The 21,146-nt window shown below is 38.4% G+C and overlaps 1 protein-coding gene across 1 annotated transcript in view; it reads right to left on the bottom strand.

Annotated features, from left to right (window-relative positions):
- The window catches only part of LOC114357343 (ATP-binding cassette sub-family D member 3-like), a 63,678-nt gene extending 43,051 nt beyond the window's left edge, over positions 1-20,627 (bottom strand). Inside the window, exons 1-2 of the mRNA XM_028310914.1 lie at positions 20,197-20,627; positions 9,991-10,379 (exon numbers count right to left, since the gene is read on the bottom strand). Of these exons, the coding sequence (XP_028166715.1) occupies positions 9,991-10,287 (297 nt within the window). The 5' untranslated portion in view covers positions 10,288-10,379; positions 20,197-20,627. The remainder of the gene's footprint in view (positions 1-9,990; positions 10,380-20,196) is intronic.
- Positions 20,628-21,146: the final 519 nt, after the last annotated feature.

Here is a 21,146-nt window from a genome sequence, read left to right as displayed (position 1 = left end):
GAAACATCTTGCCAAATGTCAAACGCACACCCACCTGAACGCTAATTTGTTTTTCAATACCGTGCAATTAACTCATTAACTAAATAGATAATTATTTAAAAATAAAACAGCTGATGACAAGCCTTGACTCGGATTCTAAAACGGGCGTTAAACATATCTTATTAAGGATTGATTTTGAATTACTGTAACTAATTTATAGATTTATGATGCTGAAATTTAATAGATCATGATTTTTCATTTGAATTTATCAACAGCCTTAACTGGGATACGAATTCATGATCGAAAAGGTATCTCTGTTCAAGTATACATTCCACTGACAAGAGTAGGGTTTTCCAATTTCCACCTAAGTCGGCCAATTTTGTGAGTGAAAAATCATACCGTATTCATAGTAGAATTATCCGATGATGACTTTCCAATATTTTGATGTTATTTATAAGATGGCGGAATAAATAGACGATTATTTTTCAATCCAATGGCATTTTCGCTCGCTCACACTCATAACATCGCTGACTAACGGACGCATCAAAGCAAAACGATCTTGAAAGTAAGGCATGGGGCAAAAACGCGCACAGTTACGGGGGTGTCGGAGAGGTGATGCGCTCTACGTTACTGATGGGAACGCAACATAACATATGAGAACGTATCGTCACTCATGAGAACGTTGCTGCTTCTTGTAACACAAGCACTATTGTGAAGCGCATTGTCTTGCGATAAAAAACTCGAGTGTATAACCAAAGCACAATTCGATCAGCGTTAAACGTTTTATAGCTGTTGATTTAATTTATAACAATTAAAAGGCTCAATTATCTGTCTAATTATTATGTATCGTCTGACTCATTCTTGTTCTTCGAACATGAGAGTAGCTTGAGGCGTATTAGAGAGTCTTGTGTAATGTCTTCCGAATATTATTTCGTATGCGACGCGTCATTAACACATTTAAATTCGTAAAAAATGCTTATAAAAAATACTTTGTATCTACACATAGAAGCATATTATGCCAATTGGCGTTCGAATTGTTGCAAAATTGGATCTATTTATAACTATAAAAGAATCAGCAGTGATTAACAATGCTAGCAATTAATTTACAGTCTGTAATAAGACAGTAAGGAATTGAATCAAATAAAAAGCTCCCGTAAGAACTAACTTAATCCTCAGTTCTTTAAGACGAACAGTTAATTAAATAAACGTAAGTTAGACGAATAGTTACGAGTAATAAACCATTTATAAAAATAACGAGAATATTCCCCTAATAACGTAGTTCCACCGGGAAGCGATTCTAATCTTAATTCTAAATAGCGCAATTTCGCCTGTTTTATACCGAGTTTATTTATCCGTCAATTGCATTTATATAGGCTTAAGGGAATTATCCACTTATATTCAATAAATAACTTCCCCGTCTGCTACCAAGCATTCACGATTATAAAGATAGGATTATTTTATAAGCAATCATCAAAATAATTGTAACAACTCAGTACGAGGCGAGGAAAACGTTCGGGAAACAAATTAATTTAATCACTAAAATTAATAGGACTCCTTGTACTATTTTATATTAGAACAAGCTTAATGGTAGAAAAGTAAAATTATATAACTTTTTTTCTACTAATACCAGCTTTAAAGACATACAATACAAAAATCTTCGTTAACTAAAATAGTATTCTATTGCCGCTTTTGTTTTTTCTTATTTTATTCATAGGTCTAAAAACTTTGTACACAAAAGTATGTAGAAATCATTATTCCCAGATCTATCTGATACAGATGACGGCACGTCAAAGAAAACGCATTGACATCTTTCTGTTAGACTAAAGACTATTTCACAACATGAATGTATAATATACATTGTAGGCTGTGCATGGTTTTGTATTAGTCTGGGGAGCTGCGCAGGCGCGTGAGAATCCAATCAACGCGGATCGGGCGTTAAGTCCGTAATCACAATGCTATTGCATCCTGATATCGAGGGCCTGTTCAGTACACTGTATACTTGGCAGCAGACCATACGTGTTTGTTGGAAAATAACACCTATTGCAACTGAATAAGTTACTAGATTTTCGCTAGTCAAGCCGTCGTCTCTACTGTCTCTACATTAGAAATGGATGCCAAGAGAATTAGATAGCTTTGCATTTAAATTAGAGTTAATCATTCATTTGTTTTAATCGAGGACTTGCCTATTTTCTTATTCACGATGATTTTAATATGAAAATGATTCAATAACAAATTAGAAATATGTTTTAGACATATTTGTTGTAAACACAACAAATGTGTCTAAAACATATTTCGGTTTACTACTGAATAACAACATCCACTAAATCGATTTTTAATGTGATCTACAAACCTCTATCGGTGGTCGTTACACCGTGATTTATTGTTCTTAATTAAAAATCTAATTTTAACACCCAAAGATTAAATCTCCGATTAGTCCTGGAGTTCTCAAATTACCGTCCCTATCGATAAATGATCTTCGGTGATCGAGTATACTTTGTTAGTGCGTAATTATATGTTTCAGTTAACATGAAATGACTCAAAGTTCGTTAACATGTAGCCCACGGTGTTTCTTGATTAAACTACTAAGTACTTGACTGCGAGATGTATGCACATACAATATCAAAGAGCATATACTTCAGAGGATAAGGTATAATGATTTCCTGCTTGTTATATTGCATAGTTACTAGTGTAAAGATATTAACTATTTGATAACAAACGCACGGACAGTTTTTATGTCGTCGTACGTTCTGATAATAAAGCATTAGCTTACATTATGCAACTGGGAAATAGTTTTTTTGATCTATACATATTAACATCTGCAATAAAGAATCTACTTTATGAGGGGATTAGGGCCCATCTTTTGGAACAACCCTTAAAAATCAAAATTTATATATTGTGGTGTTACATAAATATTCATAAAAGTCGTTAATGACAAAAAATGATGCTGCCATAAACACAACATTATGTTAAAAATGTCTATTATGGTGTCATCCCACGCGCATTAGCAAACGCAAACGTTCGTAGTGACCATCGTGGTGACGTAACCGGGGTAACAGCGGTGCAGTGGGTGGAGTTTACAGAGTCCACTTCCGAGGTGGCGCAACGTAGCACGTGTTGGGCCCACGAGCTGGTGGTCGCGTGCTTTCAGACACGTGAAGTCGAGAGCTTTTGTTTTGAGCTCGAGCTCGTGCACTCGAGATGTGACTGAAATGAATCGCTGACTCATGAATGACTCTTGGTTTGCGCAGGATAGAGTTTAAAAAATAGAACATGTTTATGTGCCGAAAAATAGATGTCAGTGTCGTGATCGCCTTGAAAGCTTTAGTGTTGAGGAAAGCAGGGAAGTATAACATTTGAAAAGAAAAAGCAAAATCTTTCTTTATTTAGGTAATTTTAACCATGCTCAAATTTTTCAGAACTAGCTTTTTTATGATATTTGTCGTTCGGGACATTGTGAAAAAATCGTGCTCTAAAGCAGTCTCAGGATTTATCCTGGAATAGGTAATCTAATCTAATACTAGGGACTATCTTAATGACGAAATCATGACGCGTCACACGTGCTAAGCCCACGGGCCGCATGCTTCCAGAGCACGTGAGGGAACGATGCGTAGGCTTTTGTTTAAACTCGGCCACAATGGAGGTGATAAGAAAGTTTTACAGCTATGTTTTTTATTTTAAGTTCATATAAGTTTGCAACATGATAACACGCGCGTGAAATGGCCACGCGTGTGAGTGGACTTGACGGAAAAGTTTGCAATAATACATGCAATTAATTGTTTAAATTAAAACTCAAATAGTCCAACACATATTACATTGCAAAAATATGCTAGCGAAAGCCGTTTGTCATTAAAAGCGAGCTGACATGACCAGCCACTTTAATGTCTGGTAATAAACTAGTCGAAGAGTTATTTGCAATATAACAATAAATTAGTTATTGACACGATGTCAATAGAAAACTCCGCTGGCATATGACGATCCACGAACGGTTACGTAACGAGTGAAAATGGCACTTTTCCTCGGGGACATTACGCAACGGAAAAGTTGAGCAATGGAAATTAAAACACGGCCACACCAACCGAACAGGAAAGGTCCGCGATTCTCGGAACGCCAATTAAACGAAACCAAAGTTGTTTAATAAAGTTTATACGTTGGAGAAAAAACGGTCAGCGTGAATCAACCGCGGTGCAAAACCGGGCGAGGGCATAACGACATGCAAATGGCGAGCTGGTCCATGTCACGAAGGAAACACGTGTAATAACACCTTTAAAGGCTTTAACTTGATTGAATAAAGTCCAAATTGCAACAAACTACCGCAAGCGGGTTCACGTGAAAATTGACAGAAGCGATTACAAAGATCAGCGTAGCCGATGGAACGGTAACAAGATGTAATACATAAATAATATGTCAATTGATACCATCTATCTGTTCAGAGTGGAGTAACCATTGAGTATGTAACATTAGCAATTAGATTATCTCAGATATCATTTACTGTTACACATAATTGAAATCCGATCGTTGACCTCTAATGAGGGCAGACAAAAAATTACAATGGACTAACAAAATGACAACCTACAACGTTTTTTACCCATACACTGATACATTTACTTATTTGGTCATGTACTAGTACTACTTATTCGAAATCTGATTCTGTAATAAAATAGGTACGTCTACGAATTTTGTATAATCATCATGAAAAATGTCTGACAGTACAGACAAGCAAAATGAACACATTATGTTTATCTACTTGTAATAGACACAGCAGTCACATGCACGTGGCTATGAACTTGCTATTAGGTATCTAGGTAGATTTTTTATTGTTTTCAAATCAACTTGACTGTATTTGGAAACATAAGTAATATCTACATCAGCAAACAATCACATCGCCATTATTTGAGATAGAGTTCCCTATTGCACAAAATGTTACATGAACATATTATAAAAACTACACAGGTCTCTGATTCATTGTAAAGGAGTTGCAAGCGATCGGAACACCTGCCAAGATGGGCGTGTCACCCTCTTGCAACCATCGCAGCCGAGACAGTCTTTGTTGCATCACCCATTCACTCGGACTCAACATCTCAGCACACCATTCTGCCAATGCCTGTTATTATTTAATTACAGGCTGCCCCATTCTCAGATATTATCCAACAGCTTTTAAGCTGAAAAAGCGAGCTGTTGTCTTGTGAAAGTGACCGGTCTCTACCATAATTCACATTTCACAATTCGAACGTTATGTGATAGGGCAAGTAATTTTTATCAAAAGCCGAATATCGTTTTTTTGTCAAATCTTACACAAAAGCTGCGAAACAAGTTTACTGTTCAATTAATGTTAAAAGCAACTGTGTATACACGAAATGTGTAAATAATAAGCCAATAAGTACTAAAATTAAGAATAGACACAAGGTTAATTATTAAATACATAGTAGTAAAGATTAAGTTGGCTGTTATAGGTAACTTGGGGCGGGAATAATCCATCATGGAGGTTGCGAAGGCTCATTGTAGACAATATTATAACCAATGTACGAATATTGTACTTCGGAGGAAAAATAAGTTATCTCGTTCAAAAGTTTTCCAGACATCATTATTATTATGAGTTTGATAACTTTTACTTGGCACGCGAACGTATATTTATAAATAATTTACAACACAAATTGATGTAGTTTTGCTTAGATAAATACAATTTAATAAAGCAATACATCTATTGTTTAATTAAGTTTGCTTATTCAAAGTAAATAACGAGGAGATATGAGCAAGTATGTCGAAAAATTCAAGGCCATTTTAATCGCGAATTATTGTATTAATTATTTCAACAGTAATATTATGCGATGCAATTGGTTATCGAAATCAGTAATTTTATTACATGTAATTATCTGCAGCGATAAATCGCAAAATAAATATTTGGGCGTGCTTGTTCAATTACTTTTCATTAAAAAAACAATATTTTTACGAAGAGACTGCTTCGTAAATTGTCAAACAAATGTATTGTGAGTGTTAGCGATCTCAGAAGCAATTATAGATTATAAATGGCTCCAATCAATTACGAAGCTGCATGTTTGTTGGGCTGAGAGGTGGCTCTATACGTACAAGCAATTTTGAACTTTACTCTTTTGTAACAGTGTTCTTAATAACACCTATTTTTGTAAATAACTAAGTAGGACGGTGTATAAGATATTAATTGAGTATCGGCACAGAACCGACAACGAGTTTTTGATTTGAACGAAAACAATGCCTCAGCATGTCAGCCAGTTGAAAAACGAAGGTATACAAACGAGTTCCCAATAGGTTGCTCGTGATTAAGAGGCAAAAAACCATTATTAATAACCATAATTTTTAAAACGGTTATACCACCGACTTAGTACAAAAAATTGTAAGTACTCGGTAATAAGCAGTTTCTCATAAACACATAAGATGGTAAACATCTTTAGATCATAAAAAGTATATGAATGAATAATCTACGTTTTTGGTATTCAGTTGTGATTATATTATTGCGATTCATAAGAAATAAAAACATGCTTAGGTACTGTACTTCTGCGAAATGAATTCTTAGGAGGTTGCGGTAAAGGAAAACATTTCCGTAATAACTTCATTTTCTTGCTATGATTTTGTTCTTGCTGATATGGGTCAAAGCCATCTTCTTAATAACAGCGATTCTTCCATTTATGGCTGTAGAGCGAATCCGTCATCCGAGTGGCTATCTAGGTGATTATCCACCACAATCACTTAATTGATCTCCGGTGACGACTCTCGATCCCGTTATCTACTGGAAAGGATAAATCGAATTGTAAATAGGAATCTGACTTGCAAAAAGTTATACCGCAATCGTAAAAGCTCTGAGTCAAAACAACGTGTCGAGTACATTACACTTGGCAGATGTCATTGTGTATAAATGTGGGAGAAGCCAGCCGTAAAAACGCGTAATAGTCAAGTACCTACATGTTGGGTACATGTAACACAATATAATGTTTTTATATTGCCTAAATACTTTTTCATTACTATTGTGTTTCGCTACAACAAACAAAACTATCCTATTTGTAATTTAGAGCTTTATTCTTATGCTTTGACGAAAATACTCCATCTTAAAGTTTCATGGAAATTGTAACTCTTTAAATGTACACGTTTGCAAGCGAAGGCAAAACAGTTGTTTACTATAAATGCAGTGCAATCAAAACTTTATGATGACCGATATTTTAAGCTTTTAGCATTACGCGCTGTTAACGCCTACGTGATCTCTACATGCACTGCTTCTGCTGACGTTATAATTATCTTTGATGTTTGTTCTCGAATCGTGATACCTAGCATAATAAAAGAAAACTGAAAATTAATAGTATGCCATTACTTTGGCCGTAATAAACCCTTACACGACCGTCATTAGACGACGCACGATATTCATCAAAACACAAACAAAGCAATCAAAAGCATCTAGCGTGGCATCAGCGTTGTGCGCCGTAATTACTCGATCCAGGTACACGAACAAATTTAATACGAGGTTTTTTGAGTCGGCGCAGATGTTCCCATTCGGGAGACGGACAAAAGGCGTTAACGTGATAGAGATGCCCTAACAAAGCGAACAGATGCGCGAGTCGACGTGGCATTTGTCTGTAAATCACATGGGCAAATAGCGCGCACACATCAGCGTGGGGCCGGCGCGAGTGTGCCAGGTTGCGCGGGCGCACACTACCTGCCGCTACCTGCTTATCGCGCATTCTTGCACTATCTGCAGACTATCAGAAGTTTCGCGGCGTGTCGTAACGGTGCTCGCATGCTTGCATCCCGATCTGAACTTTTTGACAGACATGTCCTCGGCTACAACTCGCTCTTGATCTAAGACAGTTCCCAGCATTGATTGACACATAATTATGTACATAGGAAAGGTTGTCATTGAACGTTCAATCTGCCAATAAGCTTTACAACACTAGAGCGCTGCAGAGTAAGATAATTCTAGTGCGCCTGGGGGCAAACCAACAATGAATTACGGTAAACAGAATACAGGTATCTGCAAACCGCAACTTCATTTTACTAGAAGATAATGCAATATGGACACGAAAGATATAGTGAATGAAAATAGGATAAGCTCATAAAATAAATCAGCTATCTAAAACCAACATCCATTATTTTGAATTACATTCATACAATAAACTTCAAAAATAGCTGTAAGAGGCAGAAACTACTTTAGCTCAATAATAAATGGTTGGAGTTACGCACAAAAAACAATCATAAGATTCTAAAAAAATATACGACGATGTGGCTTTCAAAGTTTTTCGCATGTGAAAACAGGGTTTATTTCAGTTGCGGAGAATGAAGATAGGTATATTTACTTTTAAAATAAGATTCGCCGACTAAATATTTGTACTAAACTTTTGTCAAGCTAAAAGGTTAATCATTTGGCACCGCCATCTTGATTTCTAATTGAGAAAGGCACAGGTAGGTATAAATCCATATCGTTGGTAATTTCGACAAGCAATCTGAGAAAATATAAATTTTTCCATATTATTCCACTTACAATTCTACCTGCAAGTTCCTAAAGCTTTAGAAATTGTACTTTCAAAGAAAGAGAAAAGCAACAGATTTAAAATTCTGTTCGTACTTTTTACTTTTCCCTCGTCGCGTTTTGTTTGGTTTTACTTTTTAGAAACTCAATGCTTCCAAATATGCAGACATCTAACATTCATCTGATGGTGTCCTCAATCATCTCGTGTGGGTCACAGATGTGTCGTTGACCTCAAAACCTTTAAAAGGAAATGCAGATCAGGCTCATCAGGCAAAATTATAATTGCAAAGCGGATCCGTTTCCGAGTTCACGAGAATTATAAACGTATAGTTTTATAGCAACAAGTTTGTAACCATTCACTTTATATGGAAGAAGGATGTACCTTCATTAGCGACTAGGCAAAGGCGTAACTCCATGACATTTATGTTTCTAATTGAAATCTAATCACGTTTTATGAGATACCAGTTTTATTCCTGTCGGAAAACCTAAATGACGTATTTTCACTGGCTCTATTGATGAACTTAGCTAGTTCAACCTGTGTACTATAAAAGGAAACTTAATAGACTAGCATGTTGGTCTGGGCTTGTCTATCACAGATATTGAATTTTGAGCCGAGATTCTTGTAGTTCGATATGATATCATAAAAATACTAATCATATTTATTGTTTATTTTTTTAACGTCCATTGTTCGATATGATTCATCTAATTCACTGTTAAACATTCAAATAGCTACAAGGATTGTTACAAGCACAAAAAACTTTATCATACACATCTGCTAAGTGGTACCTAAGTAAACGCTTAATACACTTATTGAAATCATGCACCTTTTATTTCGTGTTGCATTATGATTCATGTCAGAGATTCGGCGAGTCATGCCATCAAAATGTCGATTCCCTTGTATTGTTTGCATTGTCTTATCCCGCCCGTTGTGATGTCATAGTTCATAGGAATGCTTTAGAGGTCTTTAGAGTTTCGCAAGATCGTTTGATGAGTATGGTGTGCGGCAGGTGTATAGGTATTTCTTTGGTCAAGTAATGCTAGGTGTCGGTTATGCAAGATCGGGCAAAGGTGGCGAGGAGGGGGCAGGTGGAGGGGGTAGAGCAACAGGTGTGCGAGGTCGGCGCGCGCGCATGGGAGCGACGCGAAGGCCACCGCAGCGCGTGGCGTTCTCTAATGTCGCAAGTACTCGCTGTAACCCCCATCAGAGATCGACAGTTTTATCAAGGTGACGGTAGCATTTTGATCTGTGTGAAAAAATGTAACGACTCATTTGTCCAAGTAAGTTGAGCAAAGTGGAGTTCTTGAGATCAATGCCAAGATCCGGAATGTTCTGGAATATTTTTTCTTTTTGAAAATAAGCTCGCAAGCTTCTCTACTCGTACATACGAGTATGAAGATATTGCTCATTACGTGGTGACAGGGATGTTTAGAAGAATGTTAAATGTAAATTGAGTTTCTATCATAAATAAAAGCTTATGTAAATAAAAACAATTCCTAATCTACGAAACAGTTTAAACACTCACCTCTTTGAGCCCGTCGAGTCGTCCAAGTGACTTCGATTGTCTCAGTGGCAAGAATGCTTTCAGTGCGTCCATGCGCGAGGAGCGCTCCGGCTCCGCATTAGTGGCAGCGGAAATGTCTGCGCACGACAGCCGCGCCTTGCGTCGCTTGTCCAGCAGCTGCTTGGCGGTCCGCGACCTTCGCTGCACCGGGGCCTCGTCCTCCTCGGGCTCGCTGCACACCTCCCGCGGCGTGTGCACCGTGTGGCGCCGCCGCGACACCGGCGGCGACGTCAGCCGCGACACCAGGGACTCAAACATCGCTACTAGCCCTTGCAGCTATCCCACGCTGATCTCACTCCATCGCGCGCACCCATACTACGATACCTCCCGACTTATTCCTTGGCGAACGCCTACAAACAAAAGTTATTCTGTAACCACCCTGCCTCCAATCCAGCAGGTGGCACTCTATTTGGCACTCCAACATCCGATCACAGTCGAACATGTAATTTGGACCGTTGACCTATCCGCACGTATTGTCATTGATAGTGGACACTCAAAATGGCATTGTTTGGTATTCATTCACGCAGACTACGCACCGTGACGGACGGAAGCGGCAAAAACATTCACATCTACATCAGAATATCGTTTACAGCAAAACGCTTCTGCTCACATTTATAATAAAATCATTGCTCAAATAACTAACAATGGATGTCGAAAGAGACCAGTGTTCTTTTTCACACGTTTTGTGGAATATATTGTAGGTTCATTAACCTAGTTACCGAGTTAATATAGTAATTAAGAGGCCCAGAGTTAATCTCACGAGGTATCGGGACCGAGCGGTCGAAAGTGTGCCGGAGCCCGTCATCGAACGCTCAAAACATTGTCGTGGCAGTGTGCCATGGAGACGTCGAAATAGAAGCGGGCAAGGCCAATAACTGATAGCTAAAATAGAAACAATTCTCAAGGAAATTCCTGTGATTTGTCTTCAAAATCACGGAAGCACGTTTCTTTATTTCGGTGTTGTTTAGTCATATCGTAGCTGTAGCGACTAGGATAAAAAACAACCTCTGAGATTTATAGATCACCCGGTCATCATTAACCGGAAACATGACGACGTGTAATGTGTAGCACTTAATTGTTAATTACGAGCAATCACTACTACCGCAACATATCATCATGACTCTGATCACATGTGTCCGTTCGTGATTTTCAAGGTAAACAATTTACAGATTAAAACGCTCGTTCAGTTATCTACTTAAATCTTAATCAGTCTATTGTCAGCGAATGCGCTATATTTTTTAACGACTGCCCATTCCGGATCGTATTTCACGCCTTGATATATCATAGGCGTTAATGTTTGGCCCTATAGATGTTATCATTCCTCAGACATAGTGCCTGACAGTGAATGAGTGCGTGACACTTGTGTCGCTATCTGTACATGCTGCTCCCCGGCCGGTAACCTAAACAATAACATGACACTCGGACTGCTCGTATTACATTCACGACTAGCTACAGCATTTCGCAATCTGAATTAGTTAACATCCATTTAATATACTTTCATTCTAATAAGAAGCATCTAGCTATAAATTCAGTTACAAATTCGTGTGTTAAATATGTACAGTAAACAAGTAATGACAGCACTATACCAAATCGGTTTGATTTTATGAGCGTTTCCATCGCTATTTGGGTTAAAGCCATAACCGCTAACGATGCAGACGAGAATCTACTCATTTGACATTATTCTAAAAGGCCCTTTGTGAACTACGCAAGAAAATAAAACTTGCACAGTTTCACTCGGCTATGAACGTCGTAAACTGAATACGTGTGGTTACATTTTCACTTTTACACCTGTGTCAAGCGAGACGATTGTTTATTTCTTTTGAGACAATCGCGACGTGAATTACACAAAACCAGACTACAACATGATTGCATCCAGCCAAGGTAATGGCAAACGACGAGAAATTATCTAGGAATCAGGATCTGAGGCAGATAAATGTCTCATAATTGGCTATAAGTTGTATGTAAAGATGATTGCTCCCTGAACAAGGTGTTGTTTGTGGGCGCGGCGCCCGAGGCCCGCGACTCGGATCGGTGGCTATCGTTTGTGGAGCATGGCTCGGCTAATAAAACGGTTAGTCCTAAGCAACATCGGCAAACCGGTATGCCGACCGGTCCGGCCCCTGCGCCCCAACCCCGCGCACTTCTAATATACACACATCCACATCACCTTATCAAGACCCATTGCGGCTTAGCTTCATGTCAGCCCGCTCTCCTATTTCATAGTCCTCGCAGATATCTCGTATCGGATTCAATGCTGGGAGTCAACTCCGGATAAACTGGCAACATAATATCTGGCCAGTGGTCTACTTTAACCGCAATTTGGAATTAACTTTTTTAAGTCTCGTTTGAAACCCTCAGAAATATTATCGTTGTAATATTATGATGCAATCCTATACGACATAAGCGTGTAATCTGTGAGTAGATCTGTAATGTAATTTCGGAGACAAAAAGTCCGTGAAGAGAACTAATGTAGCGTGAAAACAATTGGCGAAAGTCTGGTATAACGTGGAGTTAACCAATAGCGAGCGCAGTGACAAAGGCATAGATTAGAAAGTGTGTTGTGTTGTACTTATATCAGAAAGTCCGTGATACGGAGCGCAACGGTCTGATTGGTGCCCTATCTGCGGATCTGTCGCGCGCACGACCACGGGCGCGAGCGCATGCGTGTAATCTTACTGCCTATTATGTAGCGGCGTGATGGCCGATATAGATCAGTAATCAAGCAAATGAATATAATGAGACTTGAGATAAATTGACGCGATTATTGCATAATTTTTATGCGATGATCAACCATTTAATTGATTCAACTCATTATACGATTTCTAAACTATGTGTCGTCCGAAGTTTAATCGCAAAACTTCAGTCCTATCTATCACTTGTTTTCTTTTTACTGATTGATGAAACATGTTAACCTGCTAAATGAGAAGCAAATTCCATATTGTTTAACTCGGGAGGGTAAATATTTGTTTACCGTTATAAAAGTGTTTTTGTTGCAAAATCCCGTGACAGTGATAATTTCTAGAGATGAAACGGATAGTTGTTTGGCCGGATACCGGATACCGGATATCCGGCGAGCTGCTAGGCCGGATAGCCGGATATCCGGCGGCCGGATAGTTGTCCCATTGTCATGTTGCATGTCGTAACGAGTTTAGCGCTGCACAGGTGCTTCGAACGCGATCAGTAGGTCTAGTAGACTAGACAAGTCACACTTTTCGAAATACGAATTCGTTCGAATAGAATGTCAGATTTTGCCACTCGTCTAAGGGGCAGATCAATTCGGGCGATTTCGGTTGCCATCGTGAGTATGTGATTGCTGCTGCTGCGTAATCTGAATGAACTGCATTATACAGGGTGACTTTGAAATCGTTGGCATTCTTTTTAAAATAAGACTACTCATGATTCCCCAAATATGAGTCATATCAAATGAATTAAAATTTCAATGTTTGAAATCTTGTACAGACGACAGCACATCAATCTTCATATTGTGGCATCTTATTTCAATGTATTAAGTGTTTATTTTGCAACAAAATGTATAGGATGATGTGCTGTTGACTGTACAATAGTTTTAAACTCTTTTTAAGAGCACCATGTATCATGAGTAGTCTTATATTAAAAGGATGCCAACGATTTCAAAGTCACCCTGTATGTCATCAGACCATAAAAAAAAAGATCGCATATTTTATTTGGCAATATTTCGACAATAAAATATATTTACTATTTATGTATTCGTCATTAGAGTGAATAGCCCAGAAAAGAAACTAGTTTTTTGAAAGGCCTTAATATGGCTTTTTTGCAACTTTTTGGACTTTACATAAAAACCGTTATTTTAAGCCATTTTATTGATATTTGACTCAAAGATTAATGTGTTTCATTTTATTATAGGAAATTTTCGTAGTTTTTTTAATATCCGGTATCCGGCCGGATAGTGAGCTACTATCCGGTATCCGGCCGGATAGTAAATTTAGGCCGGATATCCGGCCTACCGGATAGTTGCCGGATATCCGTTTCATCTCTAATAATTTCTTGTTTAACTTTGTGAAAATGTTGACACAATTTTCAATAACGCGCATAGTTGTTTGAGTAACATAATATACATTCATGCCTTACCCAGACCCAGGCTTAGATAATTGCAAAGAAACGATTTAATCGCTATTAAAATACGTAATTACTTGCATATGTTAAGATCAAGGATGATGCTATTACCATTTTAATTAATAAAACATTCTTTTAGCTTCAGAATAACATCAAACCTGTATGCAATTATTTTATTGAATAGTACTATAACAAAAAACATAATAAGTACTATTAGATGGGTTGACTGAAAAGGTAAGTAGTCTGTGATGTAAGTATGTATGTAAATATTACGGGTAGCATCTGAGTGCATGGCCCATTTCAAATCGAATGGGCGATAAGACTAGATGGTGTTTGCTGATATCTATTGCATAATAGTGTACCATTTCAGTAGGTTACGGAAATGTTACAAAGATTAGGAGGTCAGGCGGTGACCTTGGCTGCAAGTGGGTCGCTCGTGAGGCAGGCTATCGGGTGGCAGACGTCACGCTCCAGCCGCCCGCGATGCGCCCGCGCTTATCAGACATCTCTACATCTACCGAGCTCTACCTGTCCAACTTGGAACAACTTAAACCCTTATAAACCCTTTACACGTTCTAAGAATTCAACTTTTTGATGCTCAGTTTTTTGGGTGACGTAACTTTACTGATTCTTGTATACGAACGTCATGCAATGTTATTGTAATTGACTTGTCAGAAAAGTTGACTCAAAACGTGCTATAGCAATTTTACAACTGTCCAATTCAATTCTTATGAACTCTTAATAATGACTGCTAAGAAACAAGTAACAAAAAAGATTATTCAGTTCTACTGCCGCATACTACGAGAGGCGATTTAATAGAACCACATACTTACTAATTAGAGAAGTAACCGTCAACAGCGTTCCTAGAGGTTTGTTAGAATACTAGAGCACCGTCAAGTGATGGATGTTGCTCTATCGGAATTTAACTCGTTTCTACCACTGTTCTAAGATGAAAATCGTAATTGTTGCTTTTCGTCACAATGTGCAGCAAAATTAAAAAGTAAACGACTAACCACTGGGCACGAAATCGGTTACTTTAATGACGAGACGTGAGTGAAAGCCAAAGCTTCGCCGTTCATTTAAGCTCACTTTGTATTAAAATATTCCAGATAAACATAATATACAGCTCACAAAAACTATTAACACGCCTACATAAAACTCATACTGCGTTGCATCCACTGAGTTATCTCAGGAGATTTAGGATTATATCCAATTTATTTTATTGTTATCTGTTCGACGTTCGGTGTAAGCTTCCGGGCGCTTCGATTTATGTCGTTAGTAATGTTTATATTCGCTCTATCCTCATAAACCAATTTGACATAAATTGTTCTCGGGGCCGGTACCTGAAGAGTGTTTATGCTATGCCACTTCAGTTATGTAAACATCTCGTTTGTTCCGTTTACGGAGTGTCAAACATTACTGTCGTTGGGCCATGATGGGAACTTGGACCGTTGGAAGCGGGCCACCTCAGAGTTGTCCCACAGATGCGTTCGGTTTTTTATTGAGTTTAGAGCAAATTCATTCGAAAGCTAACCTAGTTGGTTCTTAACGATCAACATTGTACGCGACGGTGAAGTTTATTACATTTCGACGACTCATCAAATATTTATTCAGCTACAATTACTTTTATTCAGCCATATTTTTTACTTTATTTCAGTCTGAATTTTTACTAATTCTGAATTTAATGCATTTCTTTGCTTAATATGATATCCAAAATCACTTAAGCATCCCGATACGTATAACACAAATTCCAAATGAAATAGTTTCGTTTATCAAAATTTAAATGGACCTTCCTATCTCGCCCATCCCTACTCACGACATTATGAAGGGCGAGGGCCCGTTAGCAAGTTCTCGTACTAATACATTAGGTGCAGCGTGACAGAGTTATTTAAATGTTTCTAACTGTCTCACCGAGTGCTATAACCCGGTCGCTGCCGGTGCAATCGCCCACCTTAGGTGCAAGAATACACGGACGACAGATTTGCATTTTACATTTCATGTAAATAAATGACACGTTTGGGGTTTTAAACATCTTTGCATTTTCTGGGAAAGAATGTCGTGTAATTATAAGGGGAAGCGCCAGAACGTTTTACACTACCTTAGCAATAAAGGCGTGGAGAAGACCTTTCCAAAAATGCGGATTTTGTCCTGAAAGTATTTTGTTTGCTTTTTTGTCCAAATGATTATTATAGACTATTTTATTTCAGTCTTCTTTTCTAAATCTCTTGTTAGTTTAGCTGTAAAGTTATGTATTTGTCTGTTGACCATTATAGGAAATATTTAACCGAAGGCGGCATGATGCGCTAAATTAAGTCAAAATATATCACATCCAAAATAGCAATGGCACCTCGAATATTTCCAAAACAAATAATAAATAGACACTAAAGTAGTACAGGCCTACGAATGTCAACAGCAACATTATTTTTCGTTGGGTCATGTCACATAAAGAACTTGTAACGGTAGGGCAATGCGTAGTTTAGGTCAAGCAAACATTCTTATGTGCCTGTTAGATTAACTTATAAGTGACAACAAACTAAAAACGGGAGCTTTGTGGAATTTCCATTTATAAACGGTTAGTGACTACTAACACCATGTTGACAATGATGAAGCTTTGAAAGCTCTCTTTAAAGTACCTACCAAAATACGTCTATGATTGAAAAAAACATTCCTCGGCAGTCTTATTCCAGAGGCCGTTAATTATCATGTCTTTCGTTCCAAAAATAATAAAATTTTATGTTCACTTTTGGAGAGCAATAAAAATTCTTTCCATTCGTTTTAACTGCGGTCTGGCAGTCAACTATGCTGCGAGATGTTAATCCGTTTGTAGTCACCAAAATACAATGCACTCAAATCCCTAAAAAGTCGATAACTTTACACATTTGTGTTTAATGTTCCTATTCACACTTCACACCGTTTCTAAACATGAGCAAGTGGAAAGGTGTTATGAAACAACCTGTGTCATAAATGATAAAATCGGACAATATTTGCCTTCAGATAAGTAGTGCCTAAAAGATGCGTGAAATTTCATAATTGCTTAGGCCAATTATCTTATCTTACATCTTTATGTTGCTCTATACATAGTGCGCAAAGATTAAGCGTAGTTTTCAAGTTGGTAATACATAACCTAGTAAAAAAGTCGACACCATTTATGAAAATTCTTCACCCAGCACCAATGATCATAATATTTTGACGTGTGAATTTAAACTTTTTTAAGCTAAAATCATGCTGCATCATTGCCTTCTCTTTACGTAAGTCATCAAGTCAATAAGTAAGTACTGTTGCCTCTGTGAGCCTTGATTACATGCGTTACGAGTGCATTACGTTAAATTTTCTGAATGAGTCAATACTTACTTGCCAAATTAGGTTTAAGTGATACAGTTTGAGCACTAGCAGACAACTTGGTGGCGCGTTATTCACGGGCATTCGGTGCTGAATCACCGTCCTTTGGTACTAAAGCGAGCATTTAGGACCAATTTAAGAGGCTTTCAATTAAGAAATGGCGGCATTTACCAACTTACATGCCACATCCATTTCAACCTTTTATACTGTGAAACTGCTTATTGATGAACGCAATAAATTCAGAAGATTCCATCTGATTTTGTCGGGAGATACGAATTCGTGAATTGGTGATTTATGTTTTTAATTAAGTATACGCTACTGCAGATTCATTCACGAGCGATTAATTTAAATAGCCTCTATATTAATTACCCTAAATAAACTTCAGTGGGTCAATGGCGAGGTGTTAAAAACTGATTTCGTGTCAATTAAAATTTATCCGAGATCAATGGGACAAAAAGGCTTGATGATCTGATTGTTCTAAAATAGGTTGTGTACCGCAGTGCACAGAGGCGGGGGCTATTGTTTTTGCTGAATAATGAGATTCTGAGCGTCCTTCACACAGCGCTAGTTTTGGATTCGACCAGTAATTTGATTATTATACCATTAACAAGGTAGAGAAAGTAAAATGCAAATGACAATAATGTAATACGAATATAATTACTTGACGTGAAAATGACCATTGTTATGTGATGTAAGTTAGGCCATTGTTACGGAGATACATGTATGAATCTAATGCATTTCTAATAACCCTCTCAAATATCTGTTTACAAACACTACTTAGTGCTTGGAAACAGAATTTACAAGAAATAATGCGAGGTAATCCGCCGCGCCGGGTAGTATTCACGCGTGAGTAGACACGCTGGGAGCCCAGGCGCAGCCCACACGTGATACACGAAGCCATACCTGAATAACCCTATTTGCTAGACCGATAGTACTAGGCACGACCTATATTTACATCCATTCATACGAGGCATGCAAGGAAAGCTATACGAGACTACGACGAGATATCGTCTTTACCTTTTAGAAAGTCAACACATTCTTGCAAGGTGTCAAATTTATTTGCATTTTTATAATGTCCTCAAATATTTCGCACTTCTAGCAAAACACTTTTTTAGATTCCTTTCAAGATCTTTCTTTAGAAGTTTTGTTTATAACTGCGAATTGCTGAGGGACTTTTGAGTAAAAGAAACGGAAAGTTTTGTCCAGAGATGTAGTGTAATGAGGTTATAATCAAATCTTCCGGCTCAGCATCCGGTGGTTGGCTCGGGAGTAGAAAGCGGCTGGTCGCAAGCCCTGTTTGCCGTCACGGATGTTTACGCTAGGGATAGAAATCAGAAGTAACGACTGGTTGGAGCAACTAACTATTAGCGTTAACAACGTTCTCAATGATCTCATCTTCCATACAAGTTCTCCTGGAAAGGAAGACGTAATTAGGCCCGAGACTGTCCTCTGTAATAACATCAATTACAATCACTGTTGCTGTAAACCTCTAATCGAAGAAACAGTTTGCAACAATGGCACCATAAATATTTCGATGCAACATTCAGTATTGCGTCTATAGGTATATTGGTATTTACCAACTAACCTTTTACCTTTATGTTCGTACCGGTTTCATCTCGAGCCTGAACTTGTGTGATGGGATCGAATATTTCCGTTGGGGCTCTTTTTATTTTAGTTCTTGGCAAGCTAAAACCTGTCCGATGTGGCTGAATAAATTATAATCCTGATGACGATATTGTTCGCTGTATCTTTATCAAAGTATTCAAATAAAATATGGATGATTCTCAAAATTAAAATTATGATCGCTTCCAGAGGTGCTGCTGGTAAACAAAAACTTTTCAAGGCTTATTAAAGCTGAAGCGATGAGTGATGAATCATCGTTTTGAATTAACCCTTTCGGCGGGAGGTCGGGGTCTATCCTATTATTTGATCTATTGTAAGTTCCTGTTAATTCAATATTCTATACCAAATGCAGTACGAGTATTATGAATTCATCGATAACTTTAGAAATTCCTTTTTCTGAATTACAAAGAATAATGTATACTCAGATTCAGTTGCTTGTAATCATAATATTCTTCTTCCAGATCCGTTGCCGTAAGCAAAACATCGTGATTGATGTTGATTACCTCAAACAAACCTTATGCCCTATCATGTATCCTCTATGTCGTACATACTCTGTACAACTTCACATTCGACTTTGATTCTCTACATCTTATATGTGCGGCGACATTGAATAAGTAGTTCAATTTGTAGCGCTTGTTGACCTTTGTAAATTATTCAGATTTTTTACGTGTGCATAGGTATGCAGGTTGAGGTTCACATTTTTGTCTCATGTGTAGGTAATGAAAGACTTGAAATCTTTCCCTACACAGGTTTATAAGGGAACAATTATGTCCTTTATCCACAAAAGACTTGATGATTTTGACTATTTTGAGGGCAAAGACTTTTGATAGATTTCTGAGTCAGCTTCTTCGAGCTTTATGATATTTGTGTAAAATGAAATGTTGGATTTTCACAAAAATATTGTTCAACTGTGATCGTATCATTCTAACAATGTTCCAATAAGTTCAAAATTTTATGAGCTCTGATTGGCTTCTGAAAAAGAAATTTAATTGTAAGATGAATTAAAAAGTGATGATAAGTTAACGGAACACGCTAGACGTGGACTATTGAGGCCATAGAGTCACCACCCGCTGCTAACCACAAAATAATGATCTCTTCAAGATTTCTATTTACCATGAATTGTGCGACATCACCAAAACCGGCGGTTGGGATTGATGTACCAGCTTCATCAAGGGCTACTTTCCATGTAGGTAGACGGAATAGTCACTCACACACGTCCACGGCAGCAACTCACCGCGAGTCGCGCACGCGATCCAAAACAAAAAATAACACGGTTCCTTCACTGAGTCAACGTCGAACTTTAATTTTGAGTTCTCTGCAGAGATCTCACACTTCACAATAAACCAGTCGATATTGGAAAGGATCACTCGAAAGTTGAGCCGTCAGCTATTTTGGACGCGGGGAAGTTTGTTGACAGATAGCGTGTGCAGACGAGACGTTCTCGCCGCGCTCGCGCATGCACCGGTGTGAAGTCGGCCGCGCTGCGCACTCGCTCGGGCGGGCTCGGCGCGGCTCGGGCGCACTCGGCTGGTATGCGCGGCACGCGGGCAACGGCAACCGCTTCGGCTGCTGCTCCGCTCGGATCTACGCAACGCCTGCTTCGCTTCGCATACACTAAATATAATTAAATTGCAACAGCCGATCGCCATCTCAGCGCTATAATGTACACTTGCCTAAGATCAGGTTCTGTCCAAAGTCGGCATTAAGTCAACGGGAAAGTACAGTTAGGTGCAGGCGCGGGAATGCGTGAGCGAGGTCACGGAACTAGTTGTAAATGACAAGCCTTCCATCGAGGAATCCAACTGCTCGATTTATGAATTCACTTGAAAGAGGACCTTGCTTAGCTGCGCGAGAAGTAAGTAATGTTATGGAGCAGACACGCCTCGGCTGACTGGTGTCGCCGAGCCTGTTCTAAATATTGCCAACGTATCTACATTAGCGACGAATCAGGCTACGCATGCAAATTTTATAGCGTTTTATCAAACAATGGGACGGTTGAATTGTTAAACCAAGTGTTAGCTCCATGCTACCTGCTGAATGCGGATCCACAAGTTTTGCGGGTC

Source organism: Ostrinia furnacalis, unplaced genomic scaffold, assembly GCF_004193835.3.
Source record: "Ostrinia furnacalis isolate ACB-3 unplaced genomic scaffold, ASM419383v2 OfSCF3139, whole genome shotgun sequence".
Classification (NCBI taxonomy): domain Eukaryota; kingdom Metazoa; phylum Arthropoda; class Insecta; order Lepidoptera; family Crambidae; genus Ostrinia; species Ostrinia furnacalis.
The sequence above is the reverse complement of the archived record's forward strand: the minus strand, read 5'-3'. Positions and strand labels throughout refer to the sequence as shown.